Genomic DNA, 20699 nt, shown 5'->3' on the forward strand with positions numbered 1-20699 from the left:
TTGTCGCCTCCAGGCTAGATCCAAGACTGTCCCATCCTCTGTCATCGAACTACAGTGTGCAGATGACGCCTGTGTCTGTGCACATTCAGAGACTGAACTCCAAGTCATCATCAACATCTTCACCGAGGCGTACGAAAGCATGGGCCTTACATTAAACATCCGTAAGACAAAGGTCCTCCACCAACCTGACCCCACCACACAGCACTGCCCCACAGTCATCAAAATCCACGGCGCGGCCTTGGACAATGTGGACCACTTTCCATACCTCGGGAGCCTATTATCAGCAAGGGAAGACATCGACGACGGGATTCAACACCGCCTCTAGTGCGCCAGCACAGTCTTTGGTCACCTGAGGAAGAGAGTGTTCGAAGACAAGTCCCTCAAATCTGGCAACAAGCTTATGGTCTACAGGGCTGTAGTGATACCCGCCCTCCTGGATGGCTCAGAGACGCGGACCATATACAGTAGACACCTCAAATCGCTGGAGAAATACTACCAACGATGTCTCCACAAGATCCTGCAAATCCCCTGGGAGAACAGACGCAACAACATCAGCGTCCTTGACCAGGTTAAGATCCCCAACATCGAAGCACTGACCACACTCAACCAGCACCGTTGGGCGGGCCACATCGTCCGCATGCCCGACACAAGTCTCCCAAAGCAAGCGCTCTACTCGGAACTCCTACACGGCTAGCGATCCCAAGGTGGGCAGAGGAAACGTTTCAAGGACACCCTCAAAGCCTCCCTGATAAAGTGCAACATCCCCACCAACACCTGAGAGTCCCTGGCCAAAGACCGCTCTAAGTGGAGGAAGTGCATCCGGGAGGGCGCTGAGCACCTCGAGTCTTATCGCCGAGAGCATGCAGAAAACAAGCGCAGGCAACGGAAAGTGCGTGCGACAAACCAGTCCCACCCACCCCTTCCCTCAACGACTGTCTGTCCCACCTGTGACAAAGACTGTAATTCCTGTATGGGACTGTTCAGTCACCTCAGGACTCATTGTCAGAGTGGAAGCAAGTGTTCCTCGATTCCGAGGGACTGCCTCTAATGGTGGTGCTGCCAGGGCTGCGTGCTGTGAGACACAGCTGGCAGGAAGCGTGGCAGATCCCTGACCCAGACTGTTGGGTTTTCATGCCATTAATTTACACGGTGGGTACATTGGGCTTGTTCTGTTATCACCATGTCCTGCTTCCCTGCCAAATTTTCCTCTCCCGGCTCCACCCAGATGATACTTTGAGATAGAAGTTTGTCTTGCACTGTATTGCAATGCAGACGATATAATGGGCCAGAAATTGCTGGAAAAATAATGGTGAGTTCACACCACCAAACGTTCCCTGTAATTTTCCTTCAAAATACCGTTCATACGTAGTTATTCCATTTAAAGCCGGCTGCGCTGGTCCTTCAGAGCGCTGCGCAGCCGTGCAGCTTAAAGGCAACATTGCATGCCGCCCGCCACTGTTCGTGTGGTAAAAAGGACAGCAATTGGTGGCGAGGAAGAGATACACCGTGGGTTTCAATTCGCCACAAGTTGCTGGCCGATTTGTGCCACTCCGTCAGCCTTGGCAAAAACCCCATAAAATGACCGTCTCGCTACGAGCCCCTCCATTGCGTGTCGTGAAATCGCTGGATTTACGCCATTAGTGCGAATGAAACGCGCCACAGCCACCCGGGCTGGTATTTCGTGTCTCTGTGAATGACGTGAAACTGAGCCTTGGAGGCCCAGAAAGGCAACAAGTGAATCCGTGGAGTCTCATTCCTGCAGGTCGTAAATCATTCCCAAGAGTTTTATCAATATTCATTTTTTTAAAATCTTATTTTTCCTGTCTATTGTTTCTTCTCTCTCTTAATCCAATCTTTCTTTCCCTCTCTGTTTATTTTTCGAGATCCAATTCACCCTAATTCCTTCTCTGTCATTCGTTGTGTTTTTTTCTCTATCCTTAAATTTGATTGGTGAAGGAGACAGGCCATTGGCCCCACCATTCAGGAGGTCTCAGGTCAACAGTTGCCCTTGCTGTTTCGCTGCCGTCCAGCACAGCAAGTTGCGGCACCAAAATAATATGATCCGAAGTGTGAACCAACTGGCTGCTCTCGCTGTATGATGGCCCGCCCCAGCAGATCCAGGAGGCCATTGAGGTTAATGTGTCTGAATATCGGGGGCATATAACGGGCAATGCCGCATAAGACCAATTTCACCCCCAGCCAGGACAGACTAAAACCTCGTTAAACTTAAACATTAAACGGTCTCCCAGGTGTTAAACTATGTCCTTTTCTTTTTGTGACAGGCCCACTGAGCTCAGTGACTGCACACACGCTGGTTCAGTGAGGGCCTACCTCCGCCCATGCCTCCAAGCCGGGCGTGATTCCCGTGGGGAACCAGGGCGCAGAGGCCGGGGAACCAAACTAAATTCATTCTCGGGCCTCATCATCATGACTCAGGCGAGCTGCCGGCTGGCCGCTATTTGCTGCCCGTTGGAAATCAGCGCACAGAGAATCGTGGGCTGTGCAGCCCTAGGGTTTGTGACGGTGTGCCCAACGCATGAGGCGAAGCTCCCACCAGCGGCAGAAATAGACCTCCAGAAAAGATCATCACAAAACAAAGGAGGGTCGGAACCTGCTCTAATTCCTAATACCTCAATTTATTCCAATTTAAATTCCGGTGACAAAACATAACTGACCCTGACATCCTGCTATCTGTGGCAGTTATTGGTAGGCTATTATTTTTATAGTAACCTGTTTCATTTTCGTCACAAGTTTATTTTAAGACGCCACTAACATTTTGATGGCGCGCGCACTGGCTAAATCATTCAGGAATGGTTCTGTTGCACACTGTTTGATGGAGTCGTGAGTCTGTTTGTTTTAAATGACTGTGTTAAAACAGTGCACAGAAGAAGATTATGCAAATGTTTTAACTTGTTCACCAGTGAAGATTAGAACCCCTCGTGTCCAATCCTGTGAACCCAATTATACAACACACATAAGGTTAAGACAGCGATAAACATCAGCCCCAAATGCACACATTGATCTGAGACTTTGGACATTTATTCAGACTCTTTGATACAAGAATTAGAAAAGCATTAGGATTTCATAGTGCAAATTGGGACGACAATAACCAAAACCACAGTGCAGACTGCTGCTACAATTAAGGCAGCCATCTTACAGATCTTCGCCCTCCTGAACTCTGCCTCTTTCCGTTTCAGTAAGGAGTCGTATCCTGGAGTGTATATGTCCTCCATCCAGTATTCTAAGTTATTTGGGTTCAAAGATTCTTGGTTCTGAAATGAGACAGAAAATCATCTTAATATCAACTGCATCTGATTGCACAAAGCAGGGAGCGTTGTCTCACAGAACTGCTACTTGGTCCCATTATACACCACTGTCGTCGAATGGAGAGAACTGCCAATAAATTAATAGCAGTTAAGTTCTTCTTCTCGAGGGGAAATGAGGGGAAGTGTCTTCACACCGAGGCTTGTTAAGGTACCTGAAAGGGTGGTGGAATCCATTTCCATAGAAACTAGAAAAGGCAATTGGACATGTTCTTGAAGAGGACTTTGCAGTACTATGGGGAAAAACCTGGCGTGTTGGACGAATTGGGCAGCTCTTTCAAAGAGCTGGCACAGGCACGATGGGCTGAACGGCCTTCTTCTGTGCTGTAAGATTCAATGATTCTATTCTATAAATTCTGTCAAAGATTGTGTTTCATTGTACCATTCTTAGGAAGGGCTATTCATCTGGCAAGTATCAGGTATGAATTGTTCTCAATACACTTGTCCAGGCCGTGATAGTGAGCAATGAAAGGACAGATTGAGTAGGGATGTACAAGATGGAGTGCTCACAATGAAGGAAATGGATGGCCGAGGAATGAGACAGATGGTCAGACTGGGGATCGATTCCTCAGCCTGTCTCCCTCGGGCGAGAGTGCGATGGTAATGTGGATCGTTGGATCTGAGGGTCAGGGGCTGCTTATATTACCAAATTCTACTGAGGATTTAGAAATTACTTTCTTGTCCCTCTGGAAAATAGGCTGCCAGTGACCCTGACTGACAGGTGGAGGCCAGGTTCGGGAGGTCAATGCACGAGGCCAGGTACGGAAGGCCAGGTGCGGGAGGCCAGGTGCACGAGGCCAGGCGCGGGAGGCCAGGTGCGGGGAGATCAGGTGCGGGGGGCCAGGTTCGGGAGGCCAGGTGCAGGGGGCCAGGTGCGGGGAGATCAGGTGCGGGAGGCCAGGTTCGGGAGGCCAGGTGCGGGGAGATCAGGTGCGGGGGGCCAGGTTCGGGAGGCCAGGTGCGGGGAGATCAGGTGCGGGGGGCCAGGTTCGGGAGGCCAGGTGCGGGGAGATCAGGTGCGGGAGGCCAGGTTCGGGAGGCCAGGTGCGGGGGGATCAGGTGCGGGGGGCCAGGTGCGGGAGGCCAGGTGCAGGGGGCCAGGTGCGGGGAGATCAGGTGCGGGAGGCCAGGTTCGGGAGGCCAGGTGCGGGGAGATCAGGTGCGGGGGGCCAGGTTCGGGAGGCCAGGTGCGGGGAGATCAGGTGCGGGAGGCCAGGTTCGGGAGGCCAGATGCGGGGAGATCAGGTGCGGGGGGCCAGGTGCGGGGAGATCAGATGCGGGAGGCCAGGTGCGGGGGGCCAGGTGCGGGGGTCCAGGTGCGGGGAGATCAGGTGCGGGGGGCCAGGTGCGGGGAGATCAGGTGCGGGGAGATCAGGTGCGGGGAGATCAGGTGCGGGGAGATCAGGTGCGGGGGGCCAGGTGCGGGAGGCCAGGTGCGGGGGGCCAGGTGCGGGAGGCCAGGTGCAGGGGGCCAGGTGCGGGGGGCCAGGTGCGGGGAGATCAGGTGCGGGAGGCCTGGTGCAGGAAGCTAGGTGCAGGAGGTCAGGTGCGGGGGGCCAGGTGCGGGAGGCCAGGTGCGGGTGGCCAGGTGTGGGAGGCCAGGTGCGGGAGGCCAGGTGCAGGAGGCCAGGTGTGGGAGGTCAGGTGTGGGGGGGCCAGGTGCGGGAGGCCAGGTGCAGGATGTAATGTCTGTAAGCTTATAATGTTTGTAGCTCCACACTGTGGATGTGGATGTATTGTGTACTGCAATTGCAGAGTTAATCATTAAACAGAACCAGGCAATTCCGGAGACTTCCGAGAGAGTTGCCTGCCATGTTAAGAAGCTGTGTGTGATGTGCTCTGTGACTATATCACATTTGGCGACTGAGATATGATTTTTCGGATGATTTAAAGCTTAAATTTTGTTGGTGAAGGATTCAGTTGGCCGACAGAGAGACTTTGGAAGTTTCTGTCTTTGGAAAAAAGCTACAAAATCCGAGGTAAAATACAGCACATGGTGTGAACAGCTAGAGATTAAAATGGCAGGTGTAATCGGACATTTGGGGGAATATAGACACGACCGGGAATGTTTTAAAGCGTATGTGGATCGGCTAGAAATGTATTTCACTGCAAATAACATAATCGAAGTTCCAGACAATGCAGTCCAGAACCGGGCTGTGTTGGAACGTAAGAAAGCAATCTTCTTATCGGAGGCGGGTCCGGCATTATTTGACACTCTTGTAAATCTGCTTGTGCCTGACGAGCCAAAGGACACAACGCTTAAAGAGATTTTAACGAAGCTGGAGCAGCACTATAATCCTAAACCGTTAGAAATTGCTGAAAGCTATCGTTTAGGGATTCAGAATCAAAAAACTGATGAAAGTATCAGTGATTACATCATAGCAATAAAAAAGCTATCGATGCACTGTAATTTTGGAAACTTTGAAAACCGAGCATTACGGAATCATTTTGTTTGTGGGGTGAAAAATGATGCGATCAGAAGAAAGTTATTGACGACGGATGCCTTGACTTTTGAGATTGCTTGTCAGACAGCGAGGTCGATGGGCATGGCCGAACAATATTACCGAGAATTAAATAATAATTACAGTCGTCAGTCAACCTAGGTAAATCACCTACAGGTTCAAAGTAAAAGACGGTGGGGGCCCAAAGTCTTAGAAACTGGAAATTCTAACAGAGCGTCGAAGTCGTGCTATAGGTGCCTGGGACAACACATTGCTCAAAGTTGTCCATACATGAAGGCAGAGTGTTTCTTCTGCAGGAAGACTGGGCATCTTGCGAAGGCATGCCGACTGAAGGGTAAACCAGCTTCCAAAGCTATGAGTCCAGCGTTCAAAGCTATGAATAGAAATCCCAAGAGACTACATAGCATGGAAGAACAACAACAGAGCGACGAGATGTTATAATTACACGTCATCAGGAGCACGAGGTTAACAGACAGCGATTTGGAAAGCATCAAAATCCACATAGATGTTGCAGCATTCAAGATACCAATGGAAATTGACACGGGTGCATCCATGAGTGTAGTATCGGAGTCATTGTGTGATTTTCAACTGGAGAAATCCAAGATAGAGCTGCGAGGCTACTCGGGAGAGAAAATTCCTGTGGTAGGTCATATTACCGTACCGGTGAAATATAAAGTTCAATTTCAGAACTTGCCTCTAATAGTAGTGAAAGGAGACAAGCCTGCCTTACTAGGAAGAAATTGGTTGAGCTCACTGAAGCTGGATTGGAGTAAGATTTTCTGTGTGGAAGCGAGATTTTCATCAACGGATGAGGTTAACAAGCAGTATCCGAAGGTGTTCTGCGAAACGGGCAGTCCGATCCAAGGCTTCAAGGCGAGTGTCAGGGTACAGAAGGACGCTAGATCAGTTTACTACAAGCCACGTTCTGTATCATATGCACTCAAGGAGAAAGTTGAGCAAGATCTCAAAAGACTAGAGACTGAGAACATTATTTGTAAGATAGATCGATGTAATTGGGCTACACCCATTGTTGTTGTACCTAAGTCTGATGGTAAGGTAAGATTGTGTGGTGATTATAAAGTAACCGTAAACCAGATTCGAGAGGGTAATGTCCCCAATACATTGCCAAATATAGAAGATTTGTTCACAACACTGACAGGTGGTCAGATCTTCTCAAAACTGGATCTTACGAATGCCTACTTACAGCTTGAACTAGATGAGGAGTCCAAGTCATGTTTGGCTATAAATACTCATCTAGGCCTATATCAATATATAGGCTACCGTTTGGAGTGTCTTCCGCCCCTGCCATATTCCAAGGGGTGATGAACCAGATTTTGCAAGGTATTGAAGGGGTAGTATGTTATTTGGATGACATACTAATTTCAGCACCAAATAGGCAAATTCATAATAACATATTGAATGAAGTCCTCAAATGGCTAGAGAAGCACAGAGTACAAATGTCTGCTCATAAGTGTGAGTTATTTAAAAACTCAGTGGAGTACTTAGGGTATAGAGTAGACAAAGATGGTTTACATCCAACCATGGAAAAATTGGATGCAATTAGAAATGCACCCACTCCCAGGAATGTCACTGAACTTCGTTCATTCTTGGATCTTTTGAACTATTATGGGAAGTTCCTACCAAATTTGGCTACAGTATTACATCCACTGAATGAACTTTTGAAAAAACAGATCAATTGGAAGTGGTCAAAAAAATGCGACACAGCATTCAAGGAGTGTAAAAGCAAATTGGTAGAGAGCACCATGTTAGTTCACTATGACATATCTAAGGAGATTAAGCTAGCGTATGATGCCTCTCTGTATGGAGCTGGGGCAGTAATCTCTTATGTATCACGTAGTGGGGAGGAGAGACCAATTGCTTTTGCTTCACGCACTTTCAGTGCCAGTGAGAGTAATTATGCGCAAATTGAAAGGGAAGCTTTGGCATTAATATTTGGGGTCAAGAAGTTTCACAAATACTTATATGGTCGTAAGTTTACCATCGTTACGGACCATAAGCCCCTAACAGCAATTCTCCATCCAAAGTCCCCAGTTTCAACATTAGCTGCAGTCCGAATGCAGAGATGGGCTTTGATTTTGTCAGCTTATACATATGATATTGAATACAGACCATCAGCTGATCACAGTAATGCTGATGCAATGTCTAGATTGCCTTTCCCATCACAAGTTACACCCGATAGGAAAGAAGTGTTTTATTTTTCATACATTGATGAACTGCCAGTCACAGCTGAAGAGATTGGTAGAGCAACCAAACGTGACCCAGTGATGTCAAAGGTGTATGAGTATATTGCAAATGGATGGCCAAATCAGGTAACAAAGATACACATCCATTCTTCATTCGTAGGAATGAATTATCAGTCGATAAAGATTGTATCATGTGGGGTGCAAGAGTGATTATACCAAATAAATTCAGGTCCAAATTATTAGGAGACCTTCATGACCAGCACCTGGGAATGTGTTTGACCAAGAGTTTTGCACGCAGTTATTTATGGTGGCCAGGTCTTGATAAAGATATAGAGTACATCGTGAGTCAGTGTACGACATGTCAATCGGTAAGCAAGCAACCACCACCAGTACCATTACAGCCATGGAAATGGCCTTCCAGGGTGTGGCAAAGGCTACATATTGATTTTGTTCAGTTAGAAGGACAACAATTGTTCATTGTGATTGATAGCCATTCGAAGTGGGTTGAGGTGTTCCCAACGTGGAAAATAACAACAAGTAAAACATTGTACATTTTAAGAAAATTATTTTCTTCATTTGGCCTCCCTGAAGAAATTGTTTCTGATAATGGACCACAATTTAATTCAGAAGAATTTGCACAGTTCACGAGCAAACATGGTGTGAAACATACCAAGGTTCCACCATACCATCCTGCTTCGAATGGTGCAGCAGAGCGCACTGTACAAATTGTAAAACGTGCTCTCATAAAACAAATGTTAGATCCAAATCCAAGGAAATGACAGTTGCCATTGGATCACAAATTGGCTAATTTTTTGATTACATATCGAAATACTCCTCATGCAACTACTGGTAGAACACCAGCGGAGTTGTTTCTCAAATGACAGCCACGAACCAGATTCTCGTTCTTAAAACCAAATTTGGTACAGTCCGTAGAAGAGACACAATTAAGACAGAAAGAGAATCGTGATAAAGGGAGAATAAAAGAGAGAAGTGTGAAATTAAACCAGAAGGTGAGAGTGAAGAACCATCACCATAAATGGTTAAAGTGGTTACCAGGAAGAGTGGTGAAGATATGTGGTCCTCACACATATTTGATAAAGATGTTTGATAATGGACAGGTTAGGTTTGTTCATGTTGATCATATTTTACCGACAGACATGGAAGGAGTTGAAGGTGGGAATGATTCAATTATTTCTGACTCATCATATAGTTTTGATACACCAGTAGCAAATCCTAAATCCAATATACTAGAAACAAATCCAGAAGAGAATCAGAATGAAAGTCTGAGTCCGAGTCAGGAAAACAAAGAGCCTGAAGTTAGAGTGAGTTCAAATGAAAATCAAGGAAATTCCATGGAGGAAAATGTTCCTAAGGATGAGCCTCGGTTTCGACACCAGGTTTGGAATGTTCTGTTCGAGAGCGAAGGTATCCTCTTCAAAACAGAAAACAAGTGGTAAAGATAAATTTGTAAATAAGAAAAAAAAGTTTATATCCTGTGTTGTGTATAAACATGAAAGTTATGTATGATGTTGTTATGATGGCTTCTTCATTAAGGAGGGAGAAGTGTAATGTCTGTAAGCTTGTAATGTTTGTAGCTCCACACTGTGGATGTGGATGTATTGTGTACTGCAAGTGCAGGGTTAATAATAAACAGCCCAGGCAATTCCGGAGACTTCCGAGAGAGCTGCCTGCCATGTTAGGAAGCTATGTGCGCTGTGGTCTGTGAATATATCACACAGGAGGTGCGGGGTTACCAGGTGCGGGAGGCCAGGATCCACCTCAATGGTCACAGTAGAAGGAGCTCGCCAGCACTCACTGTCCATTCATGCTGGTGGAGAATGGTCACTGGTGTAACAAGTGGCAACACTAACCTGTCAGGGAACAGCTCCTTCACCTGGGGGAGAACAGAACGAATAGAGAAAGGAAAGAAAACAAATGACGTCGCAATGTGTAGGCCGGTCGATGAGATGTATGCTTCACGGTTAAAATCCTGCTGGACTCAGTCAACTACACTTGCAATGAATCTCCCTCAGAGCCAGATTAACAATTCTTGGGCCCTGGGCATCAAGGATATTCCAGGCCACAATCCTCCTCCCTCTCCCCCGATCCATTAAATCACAAACATGCAGTAAAGTGCATGAATAAATAGGGCCCTAGAATGTTTACACACTGCATTAATAATAAAACAAATTGTGTCACAATATGCTCTGCTTAAATCAGCAGTTGTATGCAGTATTTCTGTGCTATGATGAGTTTTGCCAGGGAAACCAGGAACAGGAGGAGGCCATTCAGCCCCTCGAGCCTGTTCTGCCATTCAATCAGATCATGGCTGATCAGTGCCTCAGTGCATTAGCTCCATATTCCTTGATACCCGAACACAACAAATGCTATCGCTCTCAGTCTTGAAAATTTAAATTGTTCCAGAATCCATAGTGTCATGTATGTAGACCATGTATACTAACTGTATAGTCACATAAGGTGTGCCACCAGAGGGCATTGCGGTGGGAGACCTGAGGGTCATCTGCATAGGTGTGCAGGGCCCAGTATAAAAGGCTGCATTTAGAATTGTGCCTCACTCTAGAGTTACAATAAATGGGACATGTATTGTACTTGAACTGTAGTGACCTTAGTCCATTTAATATAACTCCAGAGTGAGGATCACACCTGGTGGCCTGCCTTTTATACTAGGCCAGGCACACCTGTACAGATAACCTACAAGTTTCCCATAGTAGTGCCCTCTGGTGGCACATCATGTGTAATAGTACAAGCAGTAAACATGTTTGGATACATGACATCACTCTCCCCCAAACCCTTAGTGCAAATTGTCTTCATGCATTGCCTGTGTTCTGGGCTCAACGCTATCTGGTTGACCTTTGGAGGGTTGTTTCCATCTTGGGTGAGTAGGTGGTGTTTCGTTGGCAGTAGAGGTGCTGGTGGTTTCTGACTGTGAGTCCATGACCACTCCATTCTCTCCCCCCCACATATAGATTATTCCGGTGGCTCATTACATTCATATACATTCAAGTCCAGAAAAAATATTTGCATTTACATCATTACATTTGTGGCACAGTTGTGAGGCAAGTACATTTGACTGGTGAGGTACATTCTTGATATATACTTGGATTCAGTGCTGGTGGCAGCACCGGTGCGTGAGGACAAACCAGTTCCAGAACTGCTGGGTGGTGTCCAGGTAGTCTGGTGGTGGCACGGTGCCCAGTGCTGGCAGTGGGAACCTGGTTGGCTCAAATTCCCTGCTCTCGGGTCTTTGCCGTTGCTCCTAGCGTTGGGCAGGTTCACAGATGCCTGTGACCTCCCTGTCCTTTCCTTGCGCCCTGGGTCGCTGCTGCTCCTTGAGGACTCGCTTGCCCGGGCATTATTTGGTTTGGGATCCTGGCTGGTCCCGGTCCCATTTGGGAGAACCGTTGCGGATGACCCTTCGTTTCCGTGTAGGGTGTAGCCTTGTTGGTGATAGGCACTGGGGGCTGCGCCTTGGCGCGGTGTGCTCTTTCAGGCTCGTGGTGGTTGGTGCCATCGGGTGCCCGAGAGGTGGAGCCAATCAGGGGCAGGGTATCGATACCGGTACCGTTGCCCTCCTGAGATCGCTTGTTCTTTAGCTTGTCTATATTAGCTGCTTGTGACCACACTCCGTGGTGCATCACTCTGGTCCCAGGGACGCAGGCTACAGCATTGGGTAGCCCGCTGGACCTGTATGCTCCCGCTGGGTGTTTGCCCACTACATTAACTGAATGTGGTTGAAATCCTACATCGCACAACGTTTCATTACTCATTGTGGATAAACTGTATCTCCGATCGCAATCGCACAACATTTCTTTACTTATTACACGTATAAAACTCTGATCATCAATTACATGCTTTACATTTGACTCACAGTTGCTATTACATTGATTGAGAATGTGGAACTGTCCCTTTAATTGTGCTGGCTTGCTGGCCTCCTTTAAGAGGGCCTTGCTATCTTTACCCCAATCCTTTTCTTCGCTTGGTACCACATGTTGCTCCATCAGCGTTGCACCTCGTGGTCTGGCCGTCGCCATCTTTTCCTTCAGCGCTTCACTTCATGGTTTGGGCGCCATCTTTCTTCCGTCCACGATGTCAACTGCTGTGATCCTCTTTTCCCCGGGTTCTGCCACCGAAGCTGGGAAGTCGCCTTTGGATCCGATTTTCTTCCTCTGGAGTCCTGCCACTGGAGCCTGGAAGGTGCGTTCAGGTCGTCTCAGCTGGATCATCTCCACGCAGTCGTGCTGAGCGGTCTGTGCTCTCTGGTGCCGGGTCTACTCTCAGGTGAGGGCTTGCTTTGCCTCTGAGCACAGAGGATGTCGATCGCTGGAGGGGTGAAATCTTCCCAGCTCCAATGGATCTTCTCCATCCACCTTCTTCCAAGTAGCGTTGATCCATCACCTGCAACAATCCACAGAGGTAACTTGTGCACCGTGCCGTCATGGAGTACCTTTACCTCCGTACTACCAATGATTAGGATAAGTTCATTGGTGTAGGTGCGCAGCTTTGCCTGAACCGGGACCAACTTGATCGTTCAGCTTGATTGGGAGGCTATGGGACAAAGTCTTCTTGATTCATTACTGACTGGCTCGTCCCTGTGTCCACTTCCATGAAGACTGGAATGCCGTTCATCTCGACTTCCATCCTCAACGGGGAACATTCTGTGGTGCAGGTAAACATGCCGTACACCACATCGTGGGGCTGAGCTGCCTCTCTGACCATCGCTTCATAATCCGCGCTGGATTCATGGCCATCTGCAGACTCTTCATCAACACAGTGAGTCATATTTCTTTTACGCATTCGCTGGAGGTGGCCCTTTGTGCTGCAGCCTTTACACACACAGGGCCCAAGTTTCCACACGCACCTAGAACGGCGCAGTCCCGACCTGGACGCCCGTTTTTCGCGCCACAAAATGCGCCTAAAAGAATCCTCGGTATTCTCCACCTCCCTGCAGGTCCTCTGGCCCTCGGCGCAGCGCAGCACGAGCTGTGGAGGGGCGGAGCGAGGACCCTGCGCTGAAAACAGTGCCGGGACCTCTGCACATGCGCGCTACAGTGAGCACGCAAGTGCAGTAGCTCCAGGCGCTGAACTGTGTGGGAGGGGCCCGAAGTACACAGCCCCTAGCCCTGGCCGAATGGCCTCACTGGTGCTGCGTGAATAAGGCTCCTCTCACAGCCAGCTCCTGCTTCCTCCCGACCTGATTCGACTCCCGCTTCCCACCGCCCCCCCCCCCCCCGCCCGGACCAGACTCGACACCCGCTTCCCCCCCCCCCGGACCTGACCCGACACCTGCTCCCCACCCCCTGGACCCCGACCCGATTTCCGCTCCCGCTGCCCCCCCCCCCCGACTGGACCCAACCCGATTCCCGCTGCCCCCCCCTCCGGACCGGACCCAACCCGACTCCCGCTCCCCCCCCACCCGACTGGACCCGACCCGACCCGACTCCCGCCCCCCGACTGGACCCGACCCGACCCGACTCCCGCTCCCCCCCCACCCGACTGGACCCAACCCGACCCGACTCCCGCCCCCCGACTGGACCCGACCCGACTCCCGCCCCCCGACTGGACCCGACCCGACTCCCGCTCCCGCTCCGCCCCCCCCCCCCCCCCCCGACTGGACCCGACCCGACCTGCGCTCCTGCTCCTGCCCCCCCCCCCACTGACTGGACCCGACCCGACCCATGCTCCCGCCCCCCGACCCGACCCGACCCCCCCCACTGGACCGACCCGACTCCTGCTCGCCCCCTCCCCCCCGACTGGACCCGACCCGACCCGACTCGACTCCCGCTCCCCCCCCGCCCTGCCCCCGGACTGGATCCGACCTGACCTCCCCCTCCCTCTCTTTCCCTCCCTCACCCCCCTCTCTCTCCCTCCCTCCCCCCCCTCTCACTCCCTCCCTCCCCCCCCTCTTTCTCCCTCCCTCCCCCCCCTCTCTCTCCCTCCCTCCCCCCAAACCGAACCGAACCTCCCTGACCCGACCCAACGCCACCTACCTGTAAATCTGGTGCTGGGGACGGGCCCTGCCCGAAGTCTCGGGCCGGCCCGTTCAGCCTTCGGTCCCGAAAGGCCTGCCTGAAGCACTTTCACACAGGTAGGAAGATGGTTTATTTAATCTTTTCTTTGCTTATAAATGTTTATTCAGGTTGGATTTATTTGTATAATATTTGTAGAAGTATAAATAAGGATTTATTGTAGAATTTAATGACTTCCCTTCCCCCCCCCCTCCCCCCCCACCTCGTTTTGGACACCTAATTTGTAACCTGCGCCTGATTTTTTAATGTGCAGAACAGGTTTTTTCAGTTCTACAAAAATCTTCACTTGCTCCATTCTAAGTTAGTTTGGAGTACGTTTTCACTGTGGAAACTTTGAAATCAGGCATCAGTGGCCGGACACGCCCCCTTTTGAAGAAAAAATTCTGTTCCAAAGTAGAACTGTTCTAACTGACTAGAACTGCAGAAAAAAAAATGTGGAGAATTGCGATTTCTAAGATAGTCCGTTCTCCACCAGTTGCTCCTAAAAATCAGGCGCAAATCATGTGGAAACTTGGGCCCACAGTCTTTAAAGTGGCACTGGTAAGCCCTGTGATTCCCTCCGCAACGCCAGCATGGTGCTACTCGATTAGCTCCCCTCGGCGGACTCTGAGTTAAGGGACTCGGGGGCCTGTTCTCTCTACCCTGAGGAGATTCACGTTCTACAGTCCAGCCTCTAAGAGGCGCCATTCTGTGTACAGTACTTGCCGGGTTTGAGTCCTGAGGATGAGTCATCCGCCTAGAGCCGTAGGTTGAGGTGATGAAAGCCTGGCTCATGGTGATGGCCTTCCATAGTGTGACTGTGGTATCTGCAAACAGTAGCCTGCGAAGAAGGCCCTCATGGCCGATTCCGATGACAAAGATATCCTGCAGCGCTTCGGTGAGGTGGTCGCCGAAATCACACGGTGCCGCCAGCCTCCTGAGGTCTGCAGCATATTTCGCGATTTCCCTGCCTTTGGCCATCAGTGTGTATAAAACCGGTGTCTGGCTGTGAGAATGCTCTCTTTGGGCTTGAGCGTTACAAGCTCCTCGTACGTCTTGGTCGTTGTCTTCACTGCTGCCAGCAAGTCCCTGACGAGGCCATAGACGGTGGGCCCACAACTGGTTAGCAGGATAGTTCTGCGCTTGTCAGCCAGTGTGGCCGGATTATCGCCTGCCAGGTCACTTGCTGTGAAGAAATGGTCGAACCTCTCCACAAAGGTGTCCCAATCATCACCATCGGCAAACTGTTGCAACGTACCAAGGTTAGCCATTTTCGCATGAAAGTCCGTAATCTTGTCGCCAATTGTTATGTCTTTAGGTGCTCTGATAATGGCTCGACAAGGCAATGTATTGTACTTGAACTGCAGTGACCTTAGTCCATTTAATATAACTCCAGAGTGAGGATCACACCTGGTGGCCTGCCTTTTATACTAGGCCAGGCACACCTGTACAGGTAACCTACAAGTCTCCCACTGCAGTGGCATACCTTAGTGACCATACAGCTGGTGTACAAGTTTTCCATAGTAGTGCCCTCTGGTGGCACATCATGTTTAATAGTACAAGCAGTAAACATGTTTGGATACATGAAAGACACATGGTTCCACGCAAGGAAGACGATTGGGGTAAATATAGTAAGGCCATTTTAAAGGAGGCCAGCAACCTGCCATTTTTGAACGAACTGCTTGAAATTGGTAACCAATGTAATAGTCCAGCTGTAAAGAGCAAAATGCTGTTGAGCGATGTCGGGTGCAAATTGCAATCAGCCAATGTAGCGGGCGAACACCTAATAGTCGTATACAGGTCCAACAGGCTACCCAATGCTGTAGCTTGCGTCCCCAGGGCCAGAATGATGTATCATAAAGTGTCCCCACAGCTGACAGAAGTAAACAAGCCGCAGAGCAAATAATCCCCGGAGAGCAGAGGCACCGGTGGCGATACCCTGCCTCAGATCGGTTTAACATTGCAGACACCCGATGGCATGAACCGCCATGGGCCAGAAACAGTAAACTGCACCTATGCTCGCAGTTGGCTATCGTCGCCCACCACCCGGGTGGAAAAGGCGCAGCCCACAAACCCACTCACCACCACGGCAATACCCAAGAGCGAAGGGTCACCCGCAACGGCTCCTCCGAACAGGACCTGGACCAGCCAGGATCCCAAACTAGAGAGTGCTCACAATGGTGCCCTCAAGCGAGTCAGCAGTCCCCTGAGAACTGTTAGACAAGACGAGGCAGCCCCACCGTCGCTTAGACAAAACACTCACTCGCTCAGACTGCTTCCTAGGGAGCAGCAACGACACTGTGCAAACGAAAAGGACAGGGAAGTCACAGACACATCAGTTGTCTTTGGGCCTGCCCGACACTAGGAGTAACAGCGAGAGCCCTGAACTCTGGCAACTCGAGCAAAATGAGCTCACCTCGCCCACAGACCCACTAGCATGGGGCGCTGCGCACCACCAGACGACCCGAATCTCATCCGGACGTGCTGGAACTAGACTGTCCTTGTGTACCTGTACTGATATACCTGTACTGATCATATAAATGTACCACACAAAAAGAAACACAACTGTAATCCACCCAACAAATGTACCAAGATGTAAATATAAAACCCATGTGATGAACTTGAATGCAACTTGCATGTAACGGGCCATTACATGATCTCTGTGTGTGGGGGAGGGGGAGAATGGACTCACAACCAGAAACCACGGGGACCTCCACTGGCAACAAATCTCACTACCAACCCACCCAAGCTAGAAGCGACCCTCCAATGGTCAACCAGGAAGAACAAAGCCCAGGTCACCGTCAATGTACAAGTCAATTTGCATTAAAGACTTGGGGGGAAGTGATGTCATGTATGTAGACCATGTATACTAACTGTATAGTCACATAAGGTGCGTCACCAGAGGGCACTGCAGTGGGTGACCTGAGGGTCACCTGCATAGGTGTGCAGGGCCCAGTGTAAAAGGCTGCCCACCATGCTTGTGCCTCACTCTGGAGTTACAATAAATGGGACTGAGATCACAACAGTTCAAGTACAGTACTAGATCTTGTGGAGTCATTCATAAGAGTATTAAAGACGTAACACATAGCCTTTTAGGACTCCCTATTGTGCTGGGACCCTTGGGCATTATCCATCTCTCCCTGAGGGATTATTATTGCCAATAAACAAATCAATAGGCTGCACTAATTTCTCCTTTTTGCTCCACAATGGTCTATTCTGGGGCACTGCTAGTCACAGCATTTATAATAGATACGGAGGATATTGTTAAAGTATAAAGTTTGCCAATATCAGTATGACCAGGTGATGAGTGTAGCAGAGATTGGAAGGACTTAAAGACAAATGGAGCAATTGGACAGGGCAAAGAATGGAAAATGGAATTAAATGGAGATAAATTTATGATTCTACACATTGGAGAATGAACCTTGAAATGTGAAGATGATGAGGGGACAACAACACAACAGCTTCGCATTTGCAGGTCTCAACCGTGGCTCAGTGGTATCACTCTCTCTGCTACATCAGATGGTCAAGACTTCAAGCTCCACTCCATAGACTTGAGCCCATAATCTAGGCTGATACTCCAGAGCAGTACTGAGGGAGTGCTGCACTCTCGGAGGTGCCGTCTTGCAGATGAGAAGTTAAACCGAGGTCATGTCTGCTCTCTCACATGGGCGTAAAAGATCCCACAACACTATTTGAAGAAGAGCAGGGGAGTTCTCCCGCTGTCCAATATTTAGCCTTCAACCAACACCACTAAAAACTGGATTATCTCATTGTTGTTTGTGTGACTGTGCTGTGTGCAAATTGGCTGAAGAATTTACCAATATTACAACAGTGGCAACACTTCAAAAAGTACTTCATTAACTGAAGTGCTTTGGGACATACTGAGATCATGAAAAGTGCTACAGAAATGCAAGTTCTTCCTTACAATGACTTTGACATAGAACTACACCCCAGGCATTTCACAGAGGAGCAAAGGGGTGGATGCTGAGAGATTAGGAGAGGTGGCAGAAATCTTGGTAGAAGACATGGGTTTTAGGAAAGTCTTTAAAGGAGGCGTGGGAAGCAGCGAGGTGGAGGAGTTTAGAGAGAGACTTCCAGACAGTAGGGCCAAGATGGCAAAAGGCTAAAAGGTAAATGAGAGGGAGTATCCACGGGGGCCCAAAGTGGGAGACTGAAATGCACGAAAGGCGATATAGACAGGAGAAGGTTCTCATGGTTGGATGGGATAAGGCCATGTGGGATTTGTAGATAAGGATGAAGATTTTAAACTTGATTTACTGAGGAATAAGGAACCAGTGTAAATCAAGGAGAAAAAGGTTGGTGTTTACTGAGGATCAGGGAGCAGACAGCAGAGTTTTGGACAACTCAGAGTTTGTGGAGTTTGGGGAGAAAGTTGAAGGAAACAATACCAACATCAAAGGTGGAAATGTGAAGGATTTGAGTTTGATAATAACTATTTATTGAAAATATTTAGTGAAACTGTTATTAATTATGTTAGTAACATAGAAACATAGAAATTTACAGCACAGAAGAAGGCCATTCCGGCCCATCGTGTCCGCGCCGGCCGACAAAGAGCCGCATGGCCCTTGATCAGCAGCCCATAGATTACATATAAACCTATGAACAATGACGGAAAGGCAAAGAGCACCCAGCCCAACCAGTCCACCTCATACAACTGCGACACCCCTTACACTGAAACATTCTACACTCCACCCCAACCAGAGCAATGTGATCTCCAAGGAGAGACAAAAACCAGATTAAAAACCCAGGCCAATTTAGGGAGAAAAAATCTGAAAGAATTCCTCTCCGACCCATCCAGGCGATCGAAACGAGTCCAGGAGATCACCCTGGCCGTATTCTATTCCCTGCAGCACTTACCATTATATCTGCACCGACCAACAAAAGATCATCCAGTCTAATCCCAATTACCAGCTCTAGGTCCGTAACCCTGCAGGTTACGGCACTTCAAGTGCCCATCCAACCATCTCTTAAAAGTGGTGAGGGTTTCTGCATCCACCACTCTTCCAGGCAGCAAGTTCCAGATCCCCACAACCCTCTGCGTAAAGAAGCCTCCCCTCAAATCCCCTCTAAACCTTCCACCAACCACCTTAAAACTATGTCCCTCGTAATAGACCCCTCCATCCAATGGAAATAGGCCCTTACTATCCACTATGTCCAGGCCCCTCAATAAGGTCTCCCCTCAATCTCCTCTGTTCCAATGAGAACAAACCCAGCCTATACAATCTGTCCTTATAACTAAGATTCTCCATTCTAGGCAGCATCCTAGTAAATCTCCTCTGCACCCTCTCTAGTGCAATCACATCCTTCCTATAATACGGCTACCAGAACTGCACGCAGTACTCCAGCTGATGCCTAACCAAATTATTATACAATTTAAGCATAACCTCCCTGCTCTTATATTCTATGCCTCAGCCAATAAAGGCAAGCATTCCGTATGCCTTCTTAACCACCTCATCTACCTGGCCTGCTACTTTCAGGGATCTATGGATGAGCACTCCAAGGCCCCTTTGTTCATCTACACTATTAAGTGGTCTACCGCTTAATGTGTATATCCTTTCCTTATTAGCCCTCCCAAAGTGCATCACCTTACACTTCTCTGAATTAAATTCCATTTGCCACTGCTCTGCCCACCTGACCAGCAAATTGATATCCTCCTGCAGCCCATGACTTTCCTCTTCATTATCAACCACACAGCCAATTTTAGTGTCGTCTGCAAACTCTTTAATCATACTCCCTATATTCAAATCTAAATTGTTGATATATACCACAAAAAGCAAGGGACCCAGTAGTGAGCCCTGTGGAGCCCTAAAGGAAACATCCTTCCAGTCACAAAAACATCCATCAATCATTACCCTTTGCTTCCTACCTCCAAGCCAATTTTAGGTCCAACTTGCCACTTTGCCCTGGATCCCATGGGCTTTAACCTTCATGACCAGTCTACCATGTGGGACCTTATCAGAAGCCTTGCATATATACTACATCGCACGCACTGCCCTCATCGACCCTCTTGGTTACCTCCTCAAAAAATTCAATCAGCTTCGTCAAACACTTAACAAATCCGTGCTGACTGTCCCTAATTAATCTTTGCCTTTCCAAATGTAGCTTTATCCTGTCTTTCAGGATTTTTTCCAATAATTTTCCCACCACTGAGCTTAGGCTGACAGGCCTGTAATTACTCGGCCTTTCCCTTTCTCCCTTCTTAAACAAGGGTACTACATTAGCAGTCCTCCAATCCTCCGGCACCATGCCCAGATCCAAAGAGGATTGGAAAATGATGATTAAAGCCTCTGCTATTTCCTCTTTTGCTTCGCTCAACAGCCTGGGATGCATTTCATCCAGGCCTGGGGACTTATCTACTTTCAAAGCTGCTGAACTCCTTAATGCTCCCTCTCTCACTATATTTATTTCATCCAGAATATCACAGTCCTCCTCGATAGCAGTATCTGCATTGCCCCTTTCCTTTGTGAAAACAGATGCAAAGTATTCGTTAAGAACCCTACCAACATCTTCCGCCTCCACACAAAGATTACTCTCATGGTCCCTAATAGGCCCTACCCTTTCTTTAGTTACCCTCTTACTCTTAATATATTTATAGAATATCTTAGGGTTTTCCTTAATTTAACTGGCCAAGAATTTCTCGTACTCGCTCTTAGCATTCCTAAA

The 20699-nt window shown here is 48.7% G+C and overlaps 1 protein-coding gene across 1 annotated transcript in view; it reads right to left on the reverse strand.

Annotated features, from left to right (window-relative positions):
* Window positions 1-2962: 2962 nt before the first annotated feature.
* The window catches only part of minar1 (membrane integral NOTCH2 associated receptor 1), a 101531-nt gene continuing 83794 nt past the window's right edge, over window positions 2963-20699 (reverse strand). The window contains exon 3 of the mRNA XM_070859358.1: window positions 2963-3272. Within this exon, the coding sequence (XP_070715459.1) occupies window positions 3075-3272 (198 nt within the window). The 3' untranslated portion in view covers window positions 2963-3074. The remainder of the gene's footprint in view (window positions 3273-20699) is intronic.

The sequence above is a fragment of the Pristiophorus japonicus genome, chromosome 17 (genome assembly GCF_044704955.1).
Source record: "Pristiophorus japonicus isolate sPriJap1 chromosome 17, sPriJap1.hap1, whole genome shotgun sequence".
NCBI classification, from domain to species: Eukaryota; Metazoa; Chordata; class Chondrichthyes; family Pristiophoridae; genus Pristiophorus; species Pristiophorus japonicus.